This window comes from Rhinatrema bivittatum, chromosome 1 (assembly GCF_901001135.1).
Source record: "Rhinatrema bivittatum chromosome 1, aRhiBiv1.1, whole genome shotgun sequence".
Taxonomy (NCBI): domain Eukaryota; kingdom Metazoa; phylum Chordata; class Amphibia; order Gymnophiona; family Rhinatrematidae; genus Rhinatrema; species Rhinatrema bivittatum.
Genome location: NC_042615.1, coordinates 778,972,988 through 778,998,965, shown reverse-complemented (window position 1 = coordinate 778,998,965; position 25,978 = coordinate 778,972,988). Strand labels below are relative to the sequence as shown.

General features: G+C 45.6%; 1 protein-coding gene across 3 annotated transcripts in view; it reads right to left on the bottom strand.

Annotated features, from left to right (window-relative positions):
* The window catches only part of LOC115077758 (mothers against decapentaplegic homolog 4-like), a 150,274-nt gene that overhangs the window by 55,654 nt on the left and 68,642 nt on the right, over positions 1–25,978 (bottom strand). For all 3 annotated transcript variants that reach the window (XM_029580051.1, XM_029580045.1, XM_029580058.1), the window contains exons 6-7: positions 17,741–17,860; positions 17,482–17,595 (exon numbers count right to left, since the gene is read on the bottom strand). In XM_029580051.1, coding sequence (XP_029435911.1) covers positions 17,482–17,595; positions 17,741–17,860 — 234 coding nt within the window. The remainder of the gene's footprint in view (positions 1–17,481; positions 17,596–17,740; positions 17,861–25,978) is intronic.

Below are 25,978 nucleotides of genomic sequence, written 5' to 3'. Positions count from 1 at the left end.
GTGTGTAAAGCATAGCGTAACGTATATTCCCAATAAACTGTGAAACTTTAAATACAGTGTATCAATACCGTGTGTGAGAAAGTTACAATAAAACAGGGAAAATTAACTTGGAGCTGGAATAGGGGGAAAATTGAACAATGCAATATATACATTTCTTCCAATTAATGAAATAGTATAGTAGAGTAAATAAATAAGCCTATGTGGATACATGTGATGGTACATAAATAAGAGACGGTAAAATAAGTGATCAAGGGAATAAATAAGACACAGTAGTGCCTGGAAAGATATGATAATAAAATGAAACGGTAGTGAGTAACCAAGAGAATAAATAAATAAGACACAGTAGTGCAAGGTAATGATATGATAATACTCAGCAGGTAAAGACGATAGTCCTCAGCAGGTAAAGATGAGTATAAGTTTATGGTAGGTGGATTCTTGATTAGATCCAGTTATTGTAAACAAGTTTATGAAGATGAGTAAGGGCTTTATTCAAGGCTTGGAAATGCTTTTTTAAAAAGCCAAGTTTTAAGTCTTTTCTTAAATGTTAGAGCGCATGGCTCCTGTCTCAAATCAGGAGGGATGGAGTTCCACAACGCTGGACCAGCTGACGAGAAGGCTCTGAGACTCAAGGCTTTATGTTGGAAGGTTTTGGCTTTTGGAATTTGGAGTGACTCTTTGTAGTATTCCCTGATGGGTCTGGTGGAGGTGTATTTTTTGAATGGTATTTGTAGATCGAGATGCGTGTGTTGGTTAATGGTCTTGAATATGATGTTGATGGATTTGTACATGATTCTATAGTGGATTGGTAACCAATGGAGGTTTTTGAGGATAGGGGAGATATGGTCCATTTTCCTGGAATTTGTAAGGACTCTGGCTGCAGAGTTCTGAACCATTTGTAGGGGTTTGGTATAGGAAGCTGGGAGGCCTAGTAGCAATGAGTTGCAATAATCTAGTTTGGAAAAGATTATTGCTTGCAATATAGTTCTAAAGTCCTGAGCGTGAAAAAGTGGTTTAATTCTTTTCAGAATATGTAATTTGTAGAAGCAATCTTTGGTGGTTTGGTTAATGAATGTTTTAAGGTTGAGACGATTGTCTAATATAGCTCCTAGATCTCTTACGTGGACTGTTTGCAGGAGTGCGGGTGGTTTTTGAAGTGTGTTATTGTTTTCCGGTGATATGAGCAAGAATTCTGTTTTTGAAGCATTGAGTATGAGGTTTAGGTTAGTGAGAAGAGGTTTAATTTGTAGAAGGCAACTGTCCCAGAATTCCATTGTTTTTGAAATTGTTTCTTTTAAGGGAATCACGATCTGTACGTCGTCAGCGAAAAGGAAGTGTTTCAGGTTCAATTTTGTAAGGAGTTGACATAGTGGTAACAGGTATAGATTAAAGAGCGTGGGAGAGAGTGATGAACCTTGCGGCACCCCTCTGTTAGAATGGTGGTATTGGGATTCTTTGTTGTGAATTTTGACTCTGTATCCTCTGTTTTCTAGGAATGTTTTGAACCAGTTTAGTGTAGCACCTGTCAATCCAATGTTCGCCAGTTGTTTTAGAAGAAGGGTGTGATTGACGGTGTCGAAGGCCGCCGAGAAGTCCAAGAGGATTAATAAAAATGTTTGGCCTTTATCAATTCCAGAAATGAGGAAGTCGGTGAGAGAGATTAGTAATGTTTCTGTGCTTGCAGCTTTGCGAAAACCGTATTGGTTTGGTGAAAGAATGCTGTGGTCCTCTAAGTAGTTAGAAAAATTGGTAAACACCCAACTATCCATGATTTTTGCTATGAATGGGAGATTGGAAATAGGGCGGAAGTTGTTGGGATCACATGCATTTAGATTTGGTTTTTTCAGCAGTGGCTTGATTGAAGCTGTTTTTAGGTCATCTGGGTAGATACCATGAGATAGGGAGCAGTTTATGATGTCTGCCAGTGTTTTTGCTATAGTGTCAGGGATGAGAAGAAGCATTTTGGAGGGGATTTGATCAAATGGGTGTGATGATGGCTTCATTCTCTTTAGCACTGAATGTATCTCTGTGATTGTGATGGGTTCGAAAGCGTTAAGCTGGATGTCTTTGTTTTGGGGGAGATATGTGTTATCTGGATCAGTGTTATTTGTAGTCAGCTGGTTAAGGAGATCAGATATTTTTTTGTTGAAATGAAGAGCCAGTTCATCAGCCTTTGTCTGGGCTAGCTCGGGTGGGATATCTGGCACGATGGGTTTAGTGAGGCTGGAAACGAAGGCAAAAAGAGCTTTTGAGTCAAAGATTAGATGATGAACCTTCCGGGCGTAATAGTCTCTTTTGGTTTTCAGTGTGATACTTTTGTATAGATGGAGTGTGCGTTTGTAGTCCGAGAGTGAGGCCTGTGAGGGGGCTTTACGCCATTTTCTTTCTTTCTTGTTTCCAAGTGCTTTTTTATCTCTTAATGTTGTGGCAGAGTTAAACTTAGTGGAGGTCCCTTGATCAGACCATTCCTTGATCTCTTTTAGGTTCAGCCCATTAGTGGATCTGGGATATCAGGGAGGTTCAAAAGCTTTTTATCAAATAAGAAGAGAGGTGAATGTTAATAAGTTTAGAGAAGAGTGAACTCTAAAACAAGGGCCAGCTTAAAGACAGGTTTGTTTGTTTTTTTTTTTAATGTTCATGGATGATTCATTGTCAAATTTGTTGACTTCTATAGTTAAGGTGGTTCCAGTGAAAACTAAGTAGGAATGTTACCTGTAGATCAGTACCATGGTTTACTTGCTCTCTCCTTAGTCTGAAAAGAGAGATGAGGAAAAAACCCCAAACTATTTTGGAGGAAGCATAAAATGCCAGAAACAAAACTGGATTACCAGTTAGCATGGGCTAGCTACAGAGAGCAATTTGGGTAACAATGGGTTTATTATACTTCCAAGTTACAGGGGGCTATTAATCACCCTCATGACTTATTTCAATTAGTAAATCACTTAGTAAAGTTGTAAGCAAGTTCAGGGGTGCAGGGACCTGTCTGCTACAGGACACTAACAATTGCCCTCCCACTTTACTTGCTATCCTAAGTCAGGAAAAGAATGTGTATTTTCCTCAAAAACAGACCTAATCATCAGATTTGGCATGATATAGCATTTAGAAAACAACAATTCCAGTCTCTAACATCCTGGTCACTAAACACCAGTTTTCCCTAAAGAAAGTTCTGCTCATGGGTGGTAACCGACAATGCCATAAACCTTAGCCTGCTTAATATATTAATACTTATGGCTAACTTACTTACCCCTGGTCAGACTTCAGGCAACATCCCTGTGTTTACCTCTGAAGCAGACACTGGCTGGAGGTCTGGGGAATGTGTGCAGGGAAGGACTTGCTTCCTAGGCTTGGTACTGGCAGAGTGGGTAGGTGATCCCAGAGAGAGAGACTTGCTTCTGGCTCTGGTACTTGCCAGCTGTCTGGACTTGCTCTTTTCTTACCCCTCATCATCTCAGACTCTGTCCTACTCCCTGCACCTGAGTAGGCACCTTGTCTCTCTGGTTTCTGGGCCTAGTCTTCTCCCTTCTCGATAGCAGGGAGAGCTGGTCTGCTTCAGACCCCCCCCCCCTTTCACTTTCAGGGATGCTCTCTGTATTCGCTCCTCTCAGGGTTTGCTTCCCCAGGGGGGTCCTTTGCTCTTAGGGTTTGTGCCTTTTTTCACTCCTCCTCCTCTCCTTTACCCCTGTCTTATACTTTCCAGCTGATAAATATGCAAAGCTCATACATAATCATGTGGTAGGTGGAGGGTCTTTGCCACATTGCAGGTCTTCTCTCCCCTCCCCATTACTGCAGGAGGGGGTCCTACCACATTACAGGTCTTGTTCCCCCTCCCCATTTCTTCGGGGGGGGGGGGGGGGGGAAGAACTGCCACACCTGTATGCCAAGCTGCCTGTCAGTGTTTTTCTCTGTCTCCAACTGCCCCCCAAGGGTGGGGGTCTTTCTGACATGTGGACTTGCTTTGGCTCATCCAAAGCTCCTGTCTCTGTCTGCTTTGCTCCTATTGACATAGGAATGTGCAAAAAGGCACATCTTGATAAGTTATCCTCCATTTTTTTCCCACTGAGACAATGTTGTTTAAGGTTCACCTGGGCAAAAAATCTCTCTCTCTCGCTGTGACAGTGTCTGGGGCCTGTCAGCACATTGGCCTGTACACTTCTTTGGCTATTATGATTCATTTTTGGTGATTCAGTGGTAAAACATGAGATATCTCCCTGAGGAATAACTGAGGAAGTTTTATATGCTTCTAACTTTGCAAAATTTTGAGAGACCAAGATGTCTAACCTGACCTCCTCTTTTAGGACTTCTCTTCTAGGATTGGATTTGTTTTCGGAAGATGGGTACCAAGGCCAGTGGTCCATTTTTGAGCCTGTGGCTTCAACTGAGATGGCAAGAATTCTCAAGGTTCCGAGTTCATCACATAATCCTTATGATGTGTGTCCTTTTTGGCTTTTACATGCATTATCGGATATTCTTCTTAGCCAGTTGTCGCAAATGGCAAATTATTCTTTACAGGAAGGATTTTTCCAGAATAATATATAAAAGGGCAATTGTGAGGCCATTTAAAAAAAAATTATTTGCACTGTCTCTAGCTGACCCAATTATCACCCTATTTCTATTCTCTCTTTGGGAAAGGTGATTGAGAAACTGGTTTTGACTCAACTTGTTGATTATGTGGAGGATAATGTTGAGATTACTTACCTGATAATCTCCTTTTCCTTAGTGTAGACAGATGGACTCAGAACGAATGGGTATAGTATGCTCGTGCTAGCAGTTGGAGACGGATCTGACGTCAGCACGGGTGTATATATACCCCCACAGGAAGCGTAGCAACTTAGTAATCTTCCTTGTAAAAGCTGTTATGGATGTGTGTACTGACGCTCAGTGAAATAGTGAAACAGGATTCCCCTGACCGATTGATAGTAGCTGGAGACCGCCAGCATTCCCAACCGGAAGGCATTAACACCTGGTAGAGTGTACGCTCTTATGGAAACAGATGACATGGCTTACCTTAAATCGGTGAAACCCATGTGCACAGGCAGCTGGGCGGGATGCTGAGTCCATCTGTCTACACTAAGGAAAAGGAGATTATCAGGTAAGTAATCTCAACATTTCCTGGTGTGTAGCCAGATGGACTCAGAACGAATGGGATGTACAAAAGCTTTACTCCCAGCCTGGGCGGGAGGCTGCCTGAGGACCATGTAGTACCGCCCTCGCAAATGCTGAGTCCTCCCTGGCCTGGACATCCAGACGGTAGAACCTGGAAAAGGTATGGAGGGAGGACCACGTCGCCGCTTTACAGATTTCTGCAGGCGACAGCATCCTGGATTCTGCCCAGGATGCCGCTTGTGCTCTGGTAGAATGAGCCTTGGCTTGTAGAGGCGGAGACTTCCCAGCCTCTACGTAAGCTGCTCTGATAACTTCTTTAATCCAGCGGGCGATGATGGGCCGAGAGGCCGCTTCCCCTTGTCGTTTCCCGCTGTGCAGGACGAACAGATGGTCCGTCCTTCGTACTTCTTGTGTCATTTCCAGATATCTGGGCAGTAGTCTGCCTATGTCGAGATGGCGTAGCAAACGCCCTTCTTCAGATTTCTTCAAACCCGCCATGGTAGGCAAGGATATAGTTTGGTTAAGGTGGAACTGTGAGACTACTTTAGGGAGAAAGGAGGGAACTGTGCGAAGATGGATAGCCTCTGGAATGATTCTCAGAAAGGGATCCCGGCAGGACAGTGCTTGTAGCTCTGAGACGCGGCGTGCGGAACACACTGCCAATAGGAATACCATCTTCAAGGTAAGAGAATGGAGAGACAGGCCCCGAAGGGGTCTGAAGGTGGATCCCGCGAGGAAATCCAAACAAGGTTGAGGTTCCATAAGGGCACAGGCCACTTCAGTGGCGGACGAATATGCTTGACTCCTTTCAGGAAACGAGAAACATCTGGGTGCTTGGCAATGGTCTTGCCATCCCTCCTGGGACCATAGCAAGACAGCGCAGCCACCTGAACCTTGATGGAGCTGAGGGAGAGACCCTTCTGAAGTCCAACTTGCAGAAAATCCAACACAATAGGGATTGTAGTCGCATGTGGATTGGAGCCATGAGTGTCGCACCATGCTTCAAATACTCTCCAGATCCTTACGTAGGTGAGGGATGTGGAAAACTTGCGGAGGAGTGTATCTATCACGGGCTCCGAGTAACCTCTTTTCTTCAGTCTAGCCCTCTCAATGGCCAGACCGTAAGAGAGAATTGAGCGGGATCCTCGTGGAGGATGGGACCTTGACGTAGAAGGTCCCGGAGAGGAGGCAGGGGAAGAGGTTCCCCTGCCAGTAGTCTTCTCATGTCCGCGTACCAGGGTCTTCTTGGCCAGTCTGGTGCCACTAGAACTAGGCCCCGGTGCTTCTGAATTTTGTGGATGATGGCGCCCAGCAGAGGCCACGGAGGAAAGGCGTATAGCAGAGTCCCTGGAGGCCATGGCTGAACCAGGGCATCGATTCCGTATGAGAACGGGTCGCACTTGCGGCTGAAGTATCTGGGTACTTGAGCGTTGGACTTGTCCGCCAGTAGATCCATGTCCGGAATCCCCCAGTGATCCACAATCATCTGGAAGGCTGTGGGTGACAGCTGCCACTCTCCCGGATTTAGGCTTTCTCTGCTGAGGAAGTTTGCCGTGGTATTGTCCTTCCCGGCAATGTGGACGGCGGAGATGTCCTGCAGATTCGCCTCTGCCCAAGCCATTAGTGGGGCGATCTCCAGAGATACTTGACGGCTTCTGGTTCCGCCCTGACAGTTGATGTATGCCACCGTGGTGGCGTTGTCGGACATCACTCTGACTGCTCTGTTCTTCAGTCTGTGAGCAAATCGAAGGCATGCCAATCGGACTGCCCGGGCCTCTAGACGGTTGATGTTCCATGCTGACTCTTCTCTGTTCCACCGCCCTTGTGCGGTGAGTTCTTCGCAGTGTGCTCCCCAGCCGCTCAGGGCTGGCATCTGTGGTGAGCAAAGGCCACGTGGGTGATGACATATTCGACCCCCTGCTCATGTGGTTGGATTGCAACCACCACCGCAACTGGGTCCGCACTCTGGCTGGCAGATGAAGGTGCATGGAATATTTCCGTAGACGAGGGCTCCAGCGAGAGAGCAGGGAGTGTTGTAGAGGTCTCATATGGGCCCTCGCCCAAGGTACCACTTCCAGGGTGGATGCCATGAGACCAAGACCCTGCAGATAATCCCAAGCTATGGGCCGACTGGCTCCTATCAAATACTGGATACGCTGCTGAAGTTTCAACCTTCTCTTGGCAGTGAGACTGACTGTGTCTGCCCGGGTGTCGAACTGTACTCCCAGGTATTCCAGTGACTGGGAAGGCTGTAGGCAGCTCTTGCTGAGGTTGATTACCCAGCCCAAGCTTTCCAGAAGGGCGATCACTCTGTCGGTTGTCCGAAGGCTCTCCTCTCGAGATTTCGCCCTGATCAGCCAGTCGTCTATGTAGGGATGGACCAGAATTCCTTCCCGCCTGAGCGCCGCTGCTACCACTACGACCACCTTGGTGAAGGTCCGCGGTGACGTGGCCAACCCGAAGGGCAGAGCCCGAAACTGGAAGTGGCGTCCTAGAACCTTGAAGCGTAGGTAGCGCTGATGATCCGGATGGATCGGGATATGCAGGTAGGCTTCTGACAGGTCTAATGCCGTGAGGAACTCTCCTGGCTGTACTGCGGTCTTGACGGAACGCAGAATTTCCATGCGAAACCTCGGGACCCTTAAGTATCGATTGACCGACTTGAGGTCCAGTACGGGCCGAAAGGTGCCCCCTTTCTTGGGTACCATGAAATAAATGGAATAGTGTCCAGAATTCACTTCCCAGGCAGGTACTGGGATGATGGCTTTCAAGGACAGGAGTCACATCAGGGTAGCCTCCAATGCTGCCTTCTTGTGTGTGGGACAGGAAGATTCCACAAACTTGTCCGGAGGGAGATGATGAAAGTCCAGATAATACCCCTCTCGGATGATGGCGAGGACCCACTGGTCCGATGTAATCTCGACCCATCTGGGGTAGAAGAGGGTTAACCTGCCCCCTATGGCTCCGTCCCTCAGATGGATCGGCGGATTCTCATTGTGAGGCACGGCCGGGACCGGAGCCCGGGCCTGCTCCCCTCTTGCGCTGCTTGGTCCGAAAGGACTGGTTCCTGGCCTGAGGACGAGGTGCCTGGTAGCGACTCCTGTAGGGAATGAAGCGCTGGGAGCTTCTACCCCTAGAGGGCCTTGGAAAGGCACGCTGATTCCTCCTGAACCGATCTTCCGGCAGTCGAGGTACTGGAGAAGCGCCCCATGTGCTGGCCAGTTTATCAAGGTCGCTGCCAAATAGGAAATAGCCCTTAAAGGGCAATCTGGTGAGGCGTGTCTTTGAAGGTGCATCGGCTGACCATTTCCAGATCCAGAGCTGCCTCCTGGCAGCTACGGAGGATGAGATCCCCTTGGCTGTTGTTCGGACTAGGTCTGATGCAGCATCTGTGAGGAACGAGAGAGTGGACTCCATGTCTGCTGCTGGAGCGTTGTTCCTGACCTGTGACAAACAGGCACGCGTCACCACTGTGCAGCAGGTTGCGATCCGCAAAGATAGAGCTGCCACCTCAAAAGTCTGTTTCAGAATGGTGTTCAGTCGCAGGTCATGAGGCTCCTTGAGGGCCGCCCCTCCTTCAACTGGAATGGTAGTGCGCTTGACCACAGCGCTAATCAAGGCGTCCACCTGAGGGCACGCCAGCAGCTCCTGGATAGCCGGCACCAGTGGGTACATGCCCGTCAGGGCCCGACCCCCTTTGAATGCGGCCGCTGGTGCAGCCCATTCTAAATCTATCAGTTGTTGTGCTGCTTGCAAGAATGGAAAACGGCGGGCTGTAGGACGAAGACCTTCCAGCAGGGGGTTCTGCGCAGAGGGCACCGTAGCGCTGGGACCTGTAATATCCAACTCCGCCAGGTACTGGGACACCAGATCAGAGAGATCCTCCTTAGGGAAGAACCGCCTCAAGGTTCTATATGGCTCAATCCCTGGGGAAGTTCCCCCTTGTCCGGGAGTTCAGACTCGTCCAGTGAAACCTCCTGGTCTGACTGATCTGGACTGTCCAGCGGCGGGAGGTCCTGCTCATGATAAGGGCATAAGGGTCCAGGAACAGGGTCCACGGGAGTCGCCACCGCAGCGGCAGCCGCAGCGGCCGCCGCAGTGGCAGGCACCACAGAAACAGCAGGAACAACTGGAACCGCAGGGCCTGGACGGGAAGCCGTTTGCATCTGTACAAAGGCATGAATCCCCTTAAAGAGATCCACCCAGGAAATTGAAGCAGCCTCTAATCGCCGGGGTACAAGATCCCCCGGGATTCCCGATTGGTCGAGACTGACCGCTAAATCCGGGGTAGCCCCTGGGGAACTGTCAGCAAATCGTGGCTGAGACTGGTCCTGGCCCGAGGGTCCCACTGCCTCCTCACATTGGGCACAAAGGGAGTCTGGCTCTTCACTGTGTGTGGCTCGAAGCTGGCATGCGGAGCAGATGCCGAGGGCTTTAATGCTGGAGGCAGGAGGTGCCCCCGCTGAAGACGCTGAGGCGTTCTGTTCCATTGAATAATATGCGGCAGCAATATGCGCTTAGCACAACAGGCGCTGAATACTAATATGCGGCAGCAATATGCGCTTAATACAACAGGCGCACAATAATAATATGCAGCAGCAATATACGCTTAATACAACAGGCGCACAATAATAATATGCGGCAGCAATATGCGCTGAGCACAACAGGCGCTTAATATGCGGCCGCAATATGCGCGGAATACAACAGGCGCACAATAATAATATGCGGCAGCAATATGCGCTTAATACAACCGGCGCACAATAATAATATGCGGCAGCAATATGCAATATACGCTCAATGTAATTCAATATGCTCAGCAATAAGCGGTTAGCAATACACGCTTAACGGTATTCAACATGCGCTTAGCAATAAGGGTTAGCAATATGCGCACAAGGAGGAATAGAATATGCGCCTATTACGGGCGCTCAATACCTGAACAAGGCCACAAAATGGTGCCCTCCACGGCGTGCCACGCCGCCGATTCTCAGTTCCTCGGAGACCAGAAGTAAAAGCCGTACACCTTACCTGATCCTCGGCGCTTCCCGGCTGGAACCCGGGTGGTCTCCGGCTGCGGTGGGAGAGGGGAAATACCTTCACCACCACATTTGAGGATATGCACCCGCTGCCTCGTCCACGCCGGGACCGAGGCGCCTCGTAAGCCTCACCCGAACCTCGCCCGGGGGCTGTGTCCCTGCCGCGATTCGGCCACCGGACCGAGGACTTAAACCTCCGGGGGATCATGGAAATCACCCCGGGAAACTCTACTGGGGGAGGGACCTTAGGGTATCACCGCAGGAGTGCGGGGCTCGATGCTGTAGAAGTTGTTAGAAAAAGAAAAGTAGAAAGTAGATTTGGAAAACACGCTCCGCGAGCATGCAGGCTCTCCAAACTGCTTTGGAGACGGAAATTACTAAGTTGCTACGCTTCCTGTGGGGGTGCCCGTGCTGACGTCAGATCCGTCTCCAACTGCTAGCACGAGCATACTATACCCATTCGTTCTGAGTCCATCTGGCTACACGCCAGGAAAGGGTATTATGAGTGAGTTCCAGAGTGGATTTAGACATGGGCACATAGCACGTAAACAGTGTTGGTTTCTGTTCCCCACAGCAAGTTGCTTAAACGGCTTATAGAAGTCTGAATTGGTGGGAAGGTTCCATTCTTTTTTTTTTTTAGGGTGCTCTCTGCAGGTATATGTGGGTCATACGATCTCAGCTTGGTTTCTGATGTGCTTCGGAGTTCCCTAAAGCTCGGCGCTCTCCTCTCTTTTGCTTAATATTTGAGTCCACTATGCCAGTTATTAATGAATTTGGGAATTTTCTTTAGGATAAGCTGATGATATTCAGCTAGTACTCCCTGCAAAGAGCTCCACGAATGATACAGCAAATACTATAGGGACTATTATTGATGAAGTAAATCAATCGATTAAAAAAAAAAAACAAAACGCTCTAATATTGAATATTAGAAAAACAGAGGTCCTACCTGTAAGTAGGGTTAGAAGAGGCAATTCAGTTTCCTAAAGTGTTTGTTGATGGAACTGAGGTGGGATCTGTAGAGGCTGCCCTGGATTTGGGTATTATTTTGGACAGCTCATTCTCATTTCAGAGTCACTTGCAAAGGGTGATGAGAAATGTTTTCTTCAAACTACATAAATTGCGACATTTAAGGTTTGTTTTAAGTAAGAGGATTTTAAAACCAGATTCATTCCTTTATGCTATCTTCTGTAGATTATGGGAATGCTTTGTATATTCGTTTACAAAAATGTCATTTGTGTTTGCTCCAGTTATTGTTAAACTCAGTTGCTCAGTTGGTGGCCAGAAGCACATTAAGAGATTATATTTCACCAGTTCTTTATCACTTGCACTGGTTGCCAATTGAGCAACGGGTGAAATTTAAGATTGTGTTTGTTCATTGCGTGTTTTTTTATGGCCCTTGTCCTGCCATTTTAAAAAAGTTTCTTCCATTGCATCAGTCGCAGTGCTCTTTAAGATCTAGAAATAATCAACTACTGTCATTGCCTGAGGCTGTCTGCCAGGCTCCACCACATGAGTACTCATGCATTATCTTTGGTTGCTCCATTTTAAAAAAATATTTTTTTCTTATGAATACCCTTCCTGATAACCTTCGTTTATACATGTTTTCATAAAGTTCAGAAGAGTTTGTTATTTAAGGAAGCTTTTAATACGTAACTTGTATTTTATTTGGTGATGGTATTGATTATTTTAAAATAATTAGGTTGTAAGAACAGTCTTTGGTAAAATGGTGGACTATAAGTATTATAATAAAAATAAAAAGCAAAATTGCTTAACAAATATTTCTGTTCGGCGTTCACTGTAGAAGGGCCTGAAGCAAGACCACATAAAACACACAAATATGACTGGAAGTGAGGTGAACCTCGATCAATTTTCAAAAACAGTGCATGTGTGAGGAGCTAACTTGGGGTGATAGTGTCTAATGATGTGAAGACAGCGAAACAATGCGACAAGGCGATAGCAAAAGCCAGAAGAATGCTGGGCTGCATAGAGAGAGGAATATCAAGTAAGAAAAGGGAAGTGATTATTCCCTTGTACAGGTCCTTGGTGAGGCCTCACCTGGAGTACTGTGTTCAGTTCTGGAGACCGTATCTACAAAAAGACAAAGACAAGATGGAAGCGGTACAGAGAAGGGCGACCAGGAAGGTGGAGGATCTTCATAGGATGACGTACGAGGAGAGATTGAAGAATCTAAATATGTACACCCTGGAGGAGAGGAGGAGCAGAGGTGATATGATACAGACTTTCAGATACTTGAAAGGTTTTAATGATCCAAAAACAACGACAAACCTCTTCCGTAGGAAAATAATCAGCAGAACCAGGGGTCACGATTTGAGGCTCCAGGGAGGAAGATTCAGAACCAATGTCAGGAAGTATTTCTTCACGGAGAGGGTGGTGGATGCCTGGAATGCCCTTCCGGAGGAAGTGGTGAAGACCAGAACTGTGAAAGACTTCAAAGGGGCGTGGGATAAACACTGCGGATCCATAAAGTCAAGAGGCCGCCAATGAAGAGTGGGTGACTCGCCAGAATGATGGCTATTGACACAATACCCGTATTAAATAAACATACACATGCTTACTGTGACTCCTACATCGCTCTAAGCTTCAACAGCAAGAGGTAATGGAAAAAAGGATTTGCACTCATAAAGAGGGGAGTAGCTGGCTTGTTACGGCGGTTACTACCCCAAACCAAATATGCCTGATACTTCACTTTCAATGCATATACAGCATAGCTCTCTGCTTCAATGACAGGGGAGAAGAATAACTGATACTTCACACATCCAGCACAGCTCTCTGCTACAACGGCAAAGGAGAAGAAAAAGGGTTCGCACTCAAAACGCGGGGAGTAGCTGGCTTGTTACGGCGGTTACTACCCCAAACCAAATGTGCCTGATACTTCACTTTCCATGCATATCCAGCATGGTTCTCTGCTGCATCGCCATGGGAGAAAGACTGATACATCACGCATTTCCAGCATAGCTCTCTGCTTCAACGGCAGGGGGAAAAAAAAAAAAAACAAAAACAAAAAACTGATGCTTCACGCATATCCTGCATAGCTTCAACGACAGGGGTGAAGAAAAAAAAAAAGGATTCGCAATCACAAAGCGAGGAGTAGCTAGCTTGTTACGGCGGTTACTACCCCAACCAAATGTGCCTGATACTTCACTTTCAAGGCATATCCAGCATGGCTCTCTGCTTCTACAGCAGGGGAGAAGAAAAAAAAAACCAACAAGAGCTGTACAACATAGTCTAGGTAAAACAAATAAGCATGGGTGTAGCTTGCTTATCGCAGCGGTTACTGCCCCTACTACCCCTAACTAATCAAGCTAGATATTTCACTTGCATGCAGCTCCATCACTGCTCTCTACATTAATGGTGGGGGTGGAAGGGGAATAGAACAAGGAGCTAAGAGTAACAGATAAGAATGAGAGAAAAAATGTGTGAGGCTTGCTGGGCAGACTGGATGGGCCATTCGGTCTTCTTCTGCCGTCATTTCTATGTTTCTATGTATGTTTCTAACTAAACTTAAAATAGATAAAGCAATGTGACCAGAAGGGATATATTAGAAGGTACTAAAGGGAATTTAGAGATGCTTCGCCCCCCCCCCCCACCCAAGAGTCTGGAGTAGCTCCGGAGGACTGGAAAAGGGCAGATGTGGTTCCAATTCAGAAAAGTGGAAGTTAGTAGGAAGCTGGGAAGTATAGACCGGCGAGTCTGACTTCTGTGGTGAACAAATTAATGAAATCGCTGCTAAAACAGATGATTGTGCAACTTTTGGAATCCAATGGATTGAAAGATCTGAGGGAGCATACCTTTACCAGAGGTAAATGTCAGATGAATCTGATCAACTTCTTTGACTGGGTGACCAGAGAGCTGGATCAAGGAAGAGCACTAGACATAGTGTACTTGGGTTTCAGCAAGGCCTTTGACACGGTTCCACACAAAAGATTTATAAATAAATTGTGCATCCTTGGTATGGATCCTAGAATGAATGGATTAGAAACTGGCTGAGTGGAAGGTGACAAAGTGTACTGGTAAGGAGTTTTCTCTAAGGAGGGAGGTGTTACTAGTGGTGTGCCTCAGGGATCGGTTCTTTTCAACATTTTTATGAGTGACATAACGGAAAGACTGGCAAAAAGACAAATCCTTTCCTGACAATCACACCAAAATCTGTAACAGGATGGGCAACCAGGAAGATGTGGAAAACATGAGGAAGGATATGGCGAAGCTAGAGGAATGGTCTAAGGTCTGGCAGCTAAGATTTAATGCTAAAATATTCTGGAGTAATGCATTTATGATTCAAACTCACAAATGAGATGTACAATATTGGAGGTGAAATTCTTCTACGTTCAAAGGAAGAGTTGGATCTAGGGTAACTGTATCTGATGATCTTAAGGTGGACAAACAGGTGGATAAAGCAAATTTGCTTACTGTAAATTGTGTTTTCCGTAGATAGCAGGATGAATTAGCCACGCTGTCTGGGTTGTCCTCCGGCAGCCCTCCGTGAAGCTTCTCTCAAAGATCACAGAACTTTGACTCTGTGCACCTGTGCGGGTCTTCCCACACGATCGCCATTTCTCCTCAGTCTGTAGCATAGCTTATCTAGCGCAGCAAGAGTGGACAGGCTGTCAAAGGAGGTGGGTGAGTTAGCATGGCTAATTCAACCTATCTATGGAAAACACCGTTTATGGTAAACAAATGTAACCGTGTTCTATGATCTCTAGAACCCACTGGTCCAAAGTAATCTTGACCCATTCCTCACGAAACAGGGAGAGACGACCACCAATCTCGGGAACGGAGGAATGGGCCAGCGCACCTTCATTGGGAAGCCTTGTTGGAGGAAAATCCTTGGGAGGATCCATCGCGCTGAGGCCTTCTACCACGAAAGGAATGAGCCCAAGCCTGAGACCTTGCCGATGACTGCTGAGGGGCAAAAGATGAACCCCTAACACATATGAAAACGACGCTGACCCTGAAAACGACCCCGGGCCACACCAAAAGGGCGAGATGGCCTGGGCTTGTCCTCCGGGAGCTGGTAAACCTTATTGTCCCCTAAAGACTTAACCAGTTGTTCCAGATCATCTCCAAATAATAGCTTTCCTCTAAACGGAAAGGCGACCAGGTGAGACTTAGAAGGGATATCAGTCAACCAATTGTGGAGCCAAAGAAGCCTCCTTGCCAAAACTGAGGAGGACATTGTGTGCACAGAAGTAAGAAGATCGTACAAGGCGTCCGCTGTATAAGCAACCGCCGCTTCCATGCGGTCGGCCTGTTCTGCCTCTGCCGGAGGGAGCTCTTGAGTTGTGAGTAATTGCTGAACCCATCTAAGGGTAGCTCTCTGCATGAGACTACTAGAGACGGCTGCCCTAACTCCGAGGGCCGATACTTCAAATATCCGCTTGAATAGAACCTCCAGCTTTCTATCCTGGAGGTCCTTGAGAGCTGCTCCTCCCGTTACCGGAACCGTGGTGCGCTTGATGATGGCCGACACAGCCGCGTCCACCTTGGGGATCTTAAGAAGATCCAAGAACTCGTCCAGCAGCGGGTAAAGTTTTTCCATGGCCCTACTAACCCTTAGGGTGGCTTCAGGCGAATCCCATTCCCGGGTCATAAGCTGTAAAAGCATCGGGTGGAAAGGAAAAGTTCTAGAAGGGGCCCGCAGGCCCGACAAAACAAGATCCCCTGAAGAAGGATCCGTCACTGGCCTGAATATCTAGTTCCTATAGCATATGAGGAATCAAAGGGTCTAGCTCCTCCTTACGAAATAACCGGAGCACCCGCGGATCATCCCCCTCCACTGGAACGGCATTATCAACATCATCGCTCCCCTGGGGAGGGGTCCGGAAGCACAGACCCCAGAGGAGTGTAAGGTGCCGATAACTCAGCGTCAGGAGCGGGACGGGAAGGCCGGGTCCTAGGAGCCTCTTGATCCTCCGCAGGCCTGGGGATCTTAGCAGGAGGAGAATATTGCCCATCCAAGTCTGCCTCAGCTTCCATATAAGCTTTGTGAAGCAGTAAAATAAACTAAGAAGAAAATGGGTGCTGTCTCTTTAAGGGACACCCCCCCCCCCCCACGGAGGCACGGCAGGAGGAGGAGAAGACTCATGTCCCAAATCGCGAGGCCTTTAGGGGCTTAACGTAGGCAGAGAAATCGGCGGGAAATCCCCTCCCCCTAAGCATCTGAGCCCTGCGCAGCATTGGGGCCCGAATCGGGCAAAATGGCCACATTCCTGCGCTTGTTGGGGATGGGGCAGGCCTCTCCTTGTGAACTGACTGCGGCCTAAGCTGCACGATAGCGGCAACGCTGATATTTTCCCTGCAATCGGCAGCTGCAAAGGCCCCTCGCCCCTGGGGATATAGCGGGAGCAGAGGCCTTCGTGAGAGAGCCGCGCTGCTGGCTCTCCACACGCTGCACATAGAGATCCTCGCGGCATGGCAATCTAAGCCATAAGTAGAAATTCAGCTGAGTGAAGCAATTCACCCCCTCCGGAGCCCCGGGAGATTTCAGCAGACTCGCTCTGTTTAAAAGGCTTATCCTTTGTCTTTTATTTATGTATTTATTTTTTCTTTTTCAGAGCTACTCAACCAGGGGAATGTACGTCCCTGGGCTTAATATGCAATTTGTAGCTCCCACCAGAGGAATTAAGACGTCTCTGGCACTGTATGGGGGGGGGGAGGGACCGGCCCACTGGTAAATCCCCCACAACTCACCGGGCTGTGTCAATATTCTCCGGGTATTAAGGCCAAGGGCAGAAGCCCAGCCTTGCCTGCTATTACAAAGTGATCTCAGTCTTCCCTTTTCTTTTTTTTTTTACTACTTACTACAAGTTGATCTAGTCAAAGATACTAAGGTTAGAATACCCCCTTCACTTATTAATCAATCAAATAAAGAATTTTACAAAGGATCAGGACTACAGGTTATGCCATCCTTCATCTGCTGGAGTCAGAGAAATACTGAAGGATCACAGGTGGCACACCGGGTTATCTGGGGGTGCTTTTCAGCTTTTCTCTGACTCCATCTGCTGGAAGGGAGGCAAAGCCCAGCGGTCTGGACTGATCCTGGTACGTACAAGGAATGACATTTTCCGTTTTATTAACCATTCCCTTCCTAAGGGAATCACTAAAGGATCTCTTAGACACAAAATAAAAAATATTCCCACTGAATTAAGGTCTTGGTATAAAATTCATCTGAAGGGAATGTTGCTACAAAATACTTTTGTACAGTACAACTGTCACCCCAATGTAATGCTGGCATATCATGGTACCATAAAGAAATAAAATAAATACAAAAAAAAATGAAAACTCTGCAATCTGATCTTTGCCCAAAACAAAAAAAAGAGCCAAAACTTACAGAAATGTCCGGTATGAGGCATGGGGGGGTGATGCTGAAGATGTCCATTTTGGTGGTGGGATATATTAGATGTAAATGCCGCTGTACTACTTCGAGTCCAGGGTGGAGTACTGTCTAGAAGAGCAACAGAATAATGTCATTGCACTAATCTGCTCAGATATTAACTTTCCACTCTAGTTCTAGCATTGTCGCTTTCCTGAGAAGACTGAAGCAGACAAAGTTCCACATCTGTTCCAGCTGTTGTGTCATGCACACTTACTGTGATGATAGGTCGCTAGCTGAGCTGTGAACCCATTCTGCTGTGCTGCTTGCTGGGGCCCTGGTGCAATCTGAAGAAGTCCATCATTGTGGTTTCCTGCCAATATATTGGTGGGCTGACCTAACAAAGAAACCAATGATATTAAAGATGCCAGATAGGACAGCAAACAACTTTTGTACGAAGAATATGTAACCTACTTACTCCTTGAAGAGTACCCAATTGCCTTCATAGTAAATGACAGCAGATCAGGACTAAAATGGCCCATCCAGCTGCCCAGTAATGTGTTAAGGTTTAACTGCCACTCCATGCAGGTAACAAACCCTTATAGCAGACTCAATTTTTCTGGTTACTGAACTGGTCACTGAATTGGTGGTTGAAATCTCTCAGAAGCTTACTGCACTTTGTGGTAGTTATCTATCATATAGCTACTAATAATCTGCCAAGCAACATGTGTTGATTTACAAACTAATTTTCTAATGTGCATTTCAAAGCTAGATAATTATGCATGTGTGATACACAGGTATTCTGGCAGAACTGAAGAATGACACGCCTGATATTAAATGTTGCATAGACCTGGTCTGATTGATACTAAAAAAAGTATCTAAAACTAAAGCCTATTGAAAACTGAGAAATGATTTGCTAATCTTGGTAAACTACTTCATGTGTATAACCCAAACAGCTCTGAAATAAATCAATGAATGGATAAATAAAAAAAAAATGAATGTTATGAAATATTCTTAGTAAAAAGTAAAATAGACTTTATAAAAATTTGTCTTCCAGCTTTCTGAATGTCAAAATTAAACTAATATAAGTGTCCTGCAAATTTGGCTGGTTGTTAAAAATGGCCAGTAAGGAATATTTCCGATTGGTTTTAGTTACGACTTACTGAGGGCAAACACTAGAGATAGAATTTCTGCGTATCAAATCACTCTTAAGGTCCACTAAATCAGGGATCTTCTTGAATCCCTCCTAGTGTACTCCACTCAGACAAGTCATTCCTATCTGTGCCCTTCTCTACTACCAAATTCCTGATTCTGGTTTTTCCAGTGTGCTTGGAATAGTCTTCCTGTACTCGTGCGACCTCTCTTGCCATGTTTAAATCCTACCTTTTTGAGGCTGCTCGAATGCTTTTAGACTTTCATTTCTTTACTTTTCTAACCATTGTTTTACCTTATGAAATGCCCCGCGTCTTGTCCCGTATGTTTGTCTTAGACTTTAAGCTCTATTGAGCAGGGATTGTCTTTTTTGTGTTTGTACAGCGCTGCCTATGTTGTGTAATAGGAGTAGGAGTAGTAGCAGTAATAATAATCTGAGATAGCTGATGTTGGGATCGACAGCAGAGATGGTTTTGTTCTGAAGAGAAATTAAATGTACTGTGACATAAGAATTTGGTGGATTTGGAATGGAACGGGTATACCATGAAACAGAGGGTGATAAAAGCTATAAAAGACAGATCTCAGTGAGTGTGGTAAATCAACAGTGTTAAGATTAATGCTGGGTAGAAAGTTTTGAAGAGTCAGTGTGGAGGTCAATTATCTGAAATTACAGACAGACATCGGGGAATATAAATCGAGAGAATTGTTCTATAGGTGCAAGTCATTGAGTGTAGATACTATCATTCTAATATTAGCATGTTTATATTAAAGCTTTCTTTTTGAATGATTCCTCTGAAAAAACCACTAGGGATGGTGAAACAAGGGACCATTATAGAGACCATGGAGAAGTGTTCATTATTGGACTGTAAAGAAAAACTGTTTAGCTAGATATTTGTCAGTGGGCATTTCTTCTATTGAATGTATATGTAGTGTATCTATTAAGATACAAGGTGGTAAAATATCTGTATAAGAAGGTAGAAGATTTGTGTTAGAAAATAGCCATAAAGGTGATAAGTGAAATGCTCACCTATGAAACAGTGTAACCTACTTTGTAGAATGGTTTATGTGAGTTTTATTAGGTCTTTTGCTATGTTATTAGTAGTTCTTAGCATATAGGCACCTGGTATATTTACCTTCCAATTTTTGTTTACCAATGGACAAACTGCCAAAGCAAGGAAAGGACAAGAGGGAGACAACAACTATCAACAGTGATACTGAAACAAATGGGACCATGACAAACTCCAAGAGGCCCGATTCCCAGGAGAGTCCTGGATTGGTACAGCAGGACTAATGGAAAGAAAAACAGATAAGAAATGTCTCCTTCCACTTCATCCTGCTATACTAGTCCAATTCAATCAGGTGGAAAGTACCAATGCCCTATTTATCCAGGTGGGAAGAAGCAAGGGCCATCTGGAGAACTCCAGTCCCATAGGCAGAGTCCTCTTTACCCAAAGCATCAAGTCTGAGATGCTTTACAAAAGTATGCAAGGATGAACAAATGGCTGCAGGGCCTTGTAGAATGTGCCAAAACCAATTCAGGAGACTTTTTACCATTGATCACATAGGTCAAGATAATTTTTTTGATCCAGCGAGTAAAGTAGCTTTGGAGGACACCTCACCTTTATGGTCTGACCCAGCATGGCAATTTCTTTTGTTCTTATGTGGCCCACTGAATAAGATAAGTCTATTGGACTTGCAAAATACTTCCAAATAACGAAGTAGCACTTTACGAACATCCAGAAATCTCAATGACTTGTACTCAATTCCTACTTGCCTCTCGTGAGAATGCCAAACCTGTTTGATTCGAACTGCAGAAACCACTTTTGGAAAAAAGGAAGACACCGGATGAAAGGTAACCATATCCAAGGAAATGACAAAGAAGGGATCACAGCAAGATAAGGCCTGAAACTCTTAAGAACATAAGAAAATGCCATACTGGGTCAGACCAAGGGTCCATCAAGTCCAGCATCCTGTTTCCAACAGTGGCCAATCCAGGCCATAAGAACCTGGCAAGTACCCAAAAACTAAGTCTATTCCATGTAACCATTGCTAATGGCAGTGGCTATTCTCTAAGTGAACTTAATAGCAGGTAATGGACTTCTCCTCCAAGAACTTATCCAATCCTTTTTTAAACACAGCTATATTAACTGCACTAACCACATCCTCTGGCAACAAATTCCAGAGTTTAATTGTGCGTTGAGTAAAAAAAGAACTTTCTCCGATTAGTTTTAAATGTGCCCCATATAACTTCATGGAGTGCCCCCTAGTCTTTCTACTATCCGAAAGAGTAAATAACCGATTCACATCTACCCGTTCTAGACCTCTCATGATTTTAAACACCTCGATCATATCCCCCCTCAGTCGTCTCTTCTCCAAGCTGAAAAGTCCTAACCTCTTTAGTCTTTCCTCATAGGGGAGCTGTTCCATTCCCATTATCATTTTGGTAGCCCTTCTCTGTACCTTCTCCATCGCAATTATATCTTTTTTGAGATGCGGCGACCAGAATTGTACAAAGTATTCAAGTTGCGGTCTCACCATGGAGCAATACAGAGGCATTATGACATTTTCCGTTTTATTCACCATTCCCTTTCTAATAATTCCCAACATTCTGTTTGCTTTTTTGACTGCCGCAGTACACTGTACCGACGATTTCAATGTGTTATCCACTATGACACCTAGATCTCTTTCTTGGGTTGTAGCACCTAATATGGAACCCAACATTGTGTAATTATAGCATGGGTTATTTTTCCCTATATGCATCACCTTGCACTTATCCACATTAAATTTCATCTGCCATTTGGATGCCCAATTTTCCAGTCTCACAAGGTCTTCCTGCAATTTATCACAATCTGCTTGTGATTTAACTACTCTGAACAATTTTGTGTCATCTGCAAATTTGATTATCTCACTCGTCGTATTTCTTTCCAGATCATTTATAAATATATTGAAAAGTAAGGGTCCCAATACAGATCCCTGAGGCACTCCACTGTCCACTCCCTTCCACTGAGAAAATTGTCCATTTAATCCTACTCTGTTTCCTGTCTTTTAGCCAGTTTGCAATCCACGAAAAGACATCGCCACCTATCCCATGACTTTTTACTTTTCCTAGAAGCCTCTCATGAGGAACTTTGTCAAACGCCTTTTGAAAATCCAAGTATACTATATCTACCGGTTCACCTTTATCCACATGTTTATTAACTCCTTCAAAAAAGTGAAGCAGATTTGTGAGGCAAGACTTACCTTGGGTAAAGCCATGCTGAATTTGTTCCATTAAACCATGTCTTTCTATATGTTCTGTGATTTTGATGTTTAGAACACTTTCCACTATTTTTCCTGGCACTGATGTCAGGCTAACCGGTCTGTAGTTTCCCGGATCGCCCCTGGAGCCCTTTTTAAATATTGGGGTTACATTTGCTATCCTCCAGTCTTCAGGTACAATGGATGATTTTAATGATAAGTTACAAATTTTTACTAATAGGTCTGAAATTTCATTTTTTAGTTCCTTCAGAACTCTGGGGTGTATACCATCCGGTCCAAGTGATTTACTACTCTTCAGTTTGTCAATCAGACCTACCACATCTTCTAGGTTCACCGTGATTTGATTCAGTCCATCTGAATCATTACCCATGAAAACCTTCTCCATTACGGGTACCTCCCCAACATCCTCTTCAGTAAACACCGAAGCAAAGAAATCATTTAATCTTTCTGCGATGGCCTTATCTTCTCTAAGTGCCCCTTTAACCCCTCGATCATCTAATGGTCCAACTGACTCCCTCATAGGCTTTCTGCTTCGGATATATTTAAAAAAGTTTTTACTGTGAGTTTTTGCCTCTACAGCCAACTTCTTTTCAAATTCTCTCTTAGCCTGTCTTATCAAGGTCTTACATTTAACCTGCCAATGTTTATGCTTTATCCTATTTTCTTCTGTTGGATCCTTCTTCCAATTTTTGAATGAAGATCTTTTGGCTAAAATAGCTTATTTCACCTCCCCTTTTAACCATGCCGGCAATCATTTTGCCTTCTTTCCACCTTTCTTAATTTATTTATTTTATTTAACATTTTTTATATACCGAGGTTCTAGAGATAAAATCACTAAGTACTTCGGTTTACAGACAACAGTTGAAATGACTACTAGAGTCTTACAAAGAACAGGAGATAAGAACTGGGATATAAACAATTAAATTCGTAATGACTTAAAATCCTTAAATAACAGAGTTAGTATAAATTGGTAGTCAATACATGTAACAGGCGATTAATGTGTGGAATACATCTGGACTGTGCTTCTAGAATGGTATTTTTTTAACAATGACCACGCCTCTTGGACATTTTTTACTTTTGTGGCTGCTCCTTTCAGTTTTTTTCTAACAATTTTTCTCATTTTATCAAAGTTTCCCTTTTGAAAGTTTAGCACGAGAGCCTTGGATTTGCACTGTTCCTTTTCCAGTCATTAAATCAAATTTGATCATATTATGATCACTATTGCCAAGCGGCCCCACCACAGTTACCTCTCTCACCAAGTCTTGTGCTCCACTGAGAATTAGATCTAAAATTGCTCCCTCTCTCGTCTGTTCCTGAACCAATTGCTCCATAAAGCTATCATTTATTCCATCCAGGAACGTTATCTCTCTAGTGTGACCCGATGATACATTTACCCAGTCTATATTGGGGTAATTGAAGTCTCCCATTATTACTGCACTACCAATTTGGTTAGCTTCCCTAATTTCTCTTAGCATTTCACTGTCTGTCTCACCATCTTGACCAGGTGGACGGTAGTATACCCCTATCACTATAGTCTTCCCTGACACACAAGTGATTTCTACCCATAAAGATTCAATTTTGTATTTAGTCTAGTTATGTTTAATTTAAAGTGTTTTATTATTTTACTAATTTATTTATTTTTCTATACCAATATTCGATTTGACATATCACACCGGTTTACATACAACAGGATGTCTAAGGCAGGCCTTATAATGACATGATACAGTATAGGAAAATTAGGACTTACCTGATAATTTTCATTCCTGTAGTACCAAGGATCAGTCCAGACTGCTGGGTTATGCCTCCCGTCCAGCAGATGGAGTCAGAGAGAAACTGAAAAGGCACCACTGATATACCCTGGTGCGCCCCCTGCGATCCTTCAGTATAATCCATAACAAAGCAGTATGAAAATTAGAAAACTATGGCAAACTCTGTGACTAGATCAAGATAAAGATGAAAAGTATGAACATGTGGAAAACGAGGAAACCATGCAGTCAACCATACAAAAAAGAACAAGTACCCGTAAAAACGGAACCCGAAAAAAAAGAACAACAGTTGCGGGACTTTATACTCTTCACTGATATGGGCGGGCGTCTGGACTGATCCTTGGTACTACAGGAATGAAAATTATCAGGTAAGTCCTAATTTTCCTTTCCCTGTACATACCAGGATCAGTCCAGACTGCTGGGAAGTACCCAAGCTGCCCTAAACGGGGTGGGACCCTGACAGTCCCGCACGAAGCACACCACTGCCAAAGGAGTCCACCGTCGGAGCGCGCACGTCCAAACGGTAATGTCTCGCAAATGTGTGCAATGTCTTCCAAGTAGCCGCTCGGCAAATTTCCTGTGAGGAGATAAAACCACTCTCTGCCCAAGACGCCGCCTGGGAGCGCAGAGAATGAGCCTTAAGACCCTCCGGAACGGCGCGACCTTGGGAAATGTAAGTAGAAACAATCGCCTCTTTCAACCAGCGTGCTATCGTAGCTTTCGAAGCTTTATTCCCTTTCTTTGGACCACCCCACAAGACAAACAGATGATCAGACAACCGAAAAGGGTTGGTAACGTCCAGGTACCGCAAGAGCATCCTAGGTCCACCGTCTGGTTGACGTGAAAAGCAGAAACTACCTTAGGCAAAAACGAGGGAACGGTATGTAGAGAAGCCCCCGAATTAGAAATACGGAGAAAAGGTTCCCTACAAGACAACGCCTGAAGTTCCGAGATTCGGCGAGCCGAACAAATAGCGACGAGAAAAACAGTTTTGAGAGTGAGATCCTTGAGAGTAGCCCTTCGTAGGGGTTCAAACGGAGAAGTACAAAGACCCCGGAGAACCAAATTTAAACTCCAAGAAGGACAGCTAGGTCGTACCGGGGGTCGCAAATGCTTAACTCCTTTTAAAAATCGTGCAACGTCCGGATGCATGGCAATGGAAATTCCGTCAAGTTTACCGCGGTAACAGCCTAAGGCTGCCACCTGCACACGCAGAGAATTATAAGATAAACCCTTCTTTAGACCCTCTTGCAAAAAAGTCAGAATATGAGACACCGTAGCCTTCCGCGACGGCACCTCCAGACGCTGACACCAGGAGTCAAAAACTCTCCATACCCTGACATAAGCAACCGAGGTAGAGGGTTTACGAGCCTGCAGAAGAGTAGTAATGACCGACTCCGGATATCCTTTCTTTCTCAATTGCCGCCTCTCAAAAGCCAAGCCGCTAGACAAAAGCGATCGGCCTGGTCGAAAAATACTGGACCCTGCCGAAGGAGCCGAGGCAGATGCCCGAGACGCAAGGGGCCGTCCACCGCTAGATTGATGAGGTCGGCGAACCACGGCCTCCTTGGCCACTCCGGGGCTACGAGAACGACGGGTCCCGCGTGGGATTCTATTCGCCGCAATATTTTCCCCACCAACGGCCATGGTGGAAACACATACAGAAGAACGTGCGTGGGCCAGGGAAGAACTAGCGCGTCCACGCCCTCCGACCCGTGTTCCCTTCTGCGACTGAAGAAGCGAGCTGCCTTGGCATTCAAACGAGTTGCCATGAGGTCCAACCGTGGAGTTCCCCACCGGCGGCAGATGAGTCTGAGTGCCTCGGGAGATAGTTCCCACTCTCCCGGATCTAGGCGTTACCTGCTGAGATAGTCTGCTTGAACGTTGTCGACTCCTGCGATGTGAGACGCCGCAATCCGAGACAGGTGCTGCTCTGCCCACACCATCAATTGGCTGGCTTCGGTTGCCACCGGTAGACTCCGTGTACCGCCTTGCCGATTTATATACGCTACCGTGGTTGCATTGTCGGACAAAACCCGAACTGCTCTGTCCCGAATCAAAGGCAGAAAATGTTGTAGCGCTAGGCGAACCGCCCTTGTTTCCAAACGATTGATAGACCACTTGGTTTGAGAAGGCGTCCAACGTCCCTGAGTGGACTGAGACTGACAGACTGCTCCCCAGCCCGTCAGACTGGCATCGGTCGTGACAATAATCCATTGGGGTGGCTCCAAATCGGTACCTTGGAGCAAGAGGACCGGATCCAACCACCACTGCAGACTGGTCCGCGCTGGGGGTAAGAGTGGCAAAGGTATCTGAAACTCTTCCGATTTGGGGTCCCA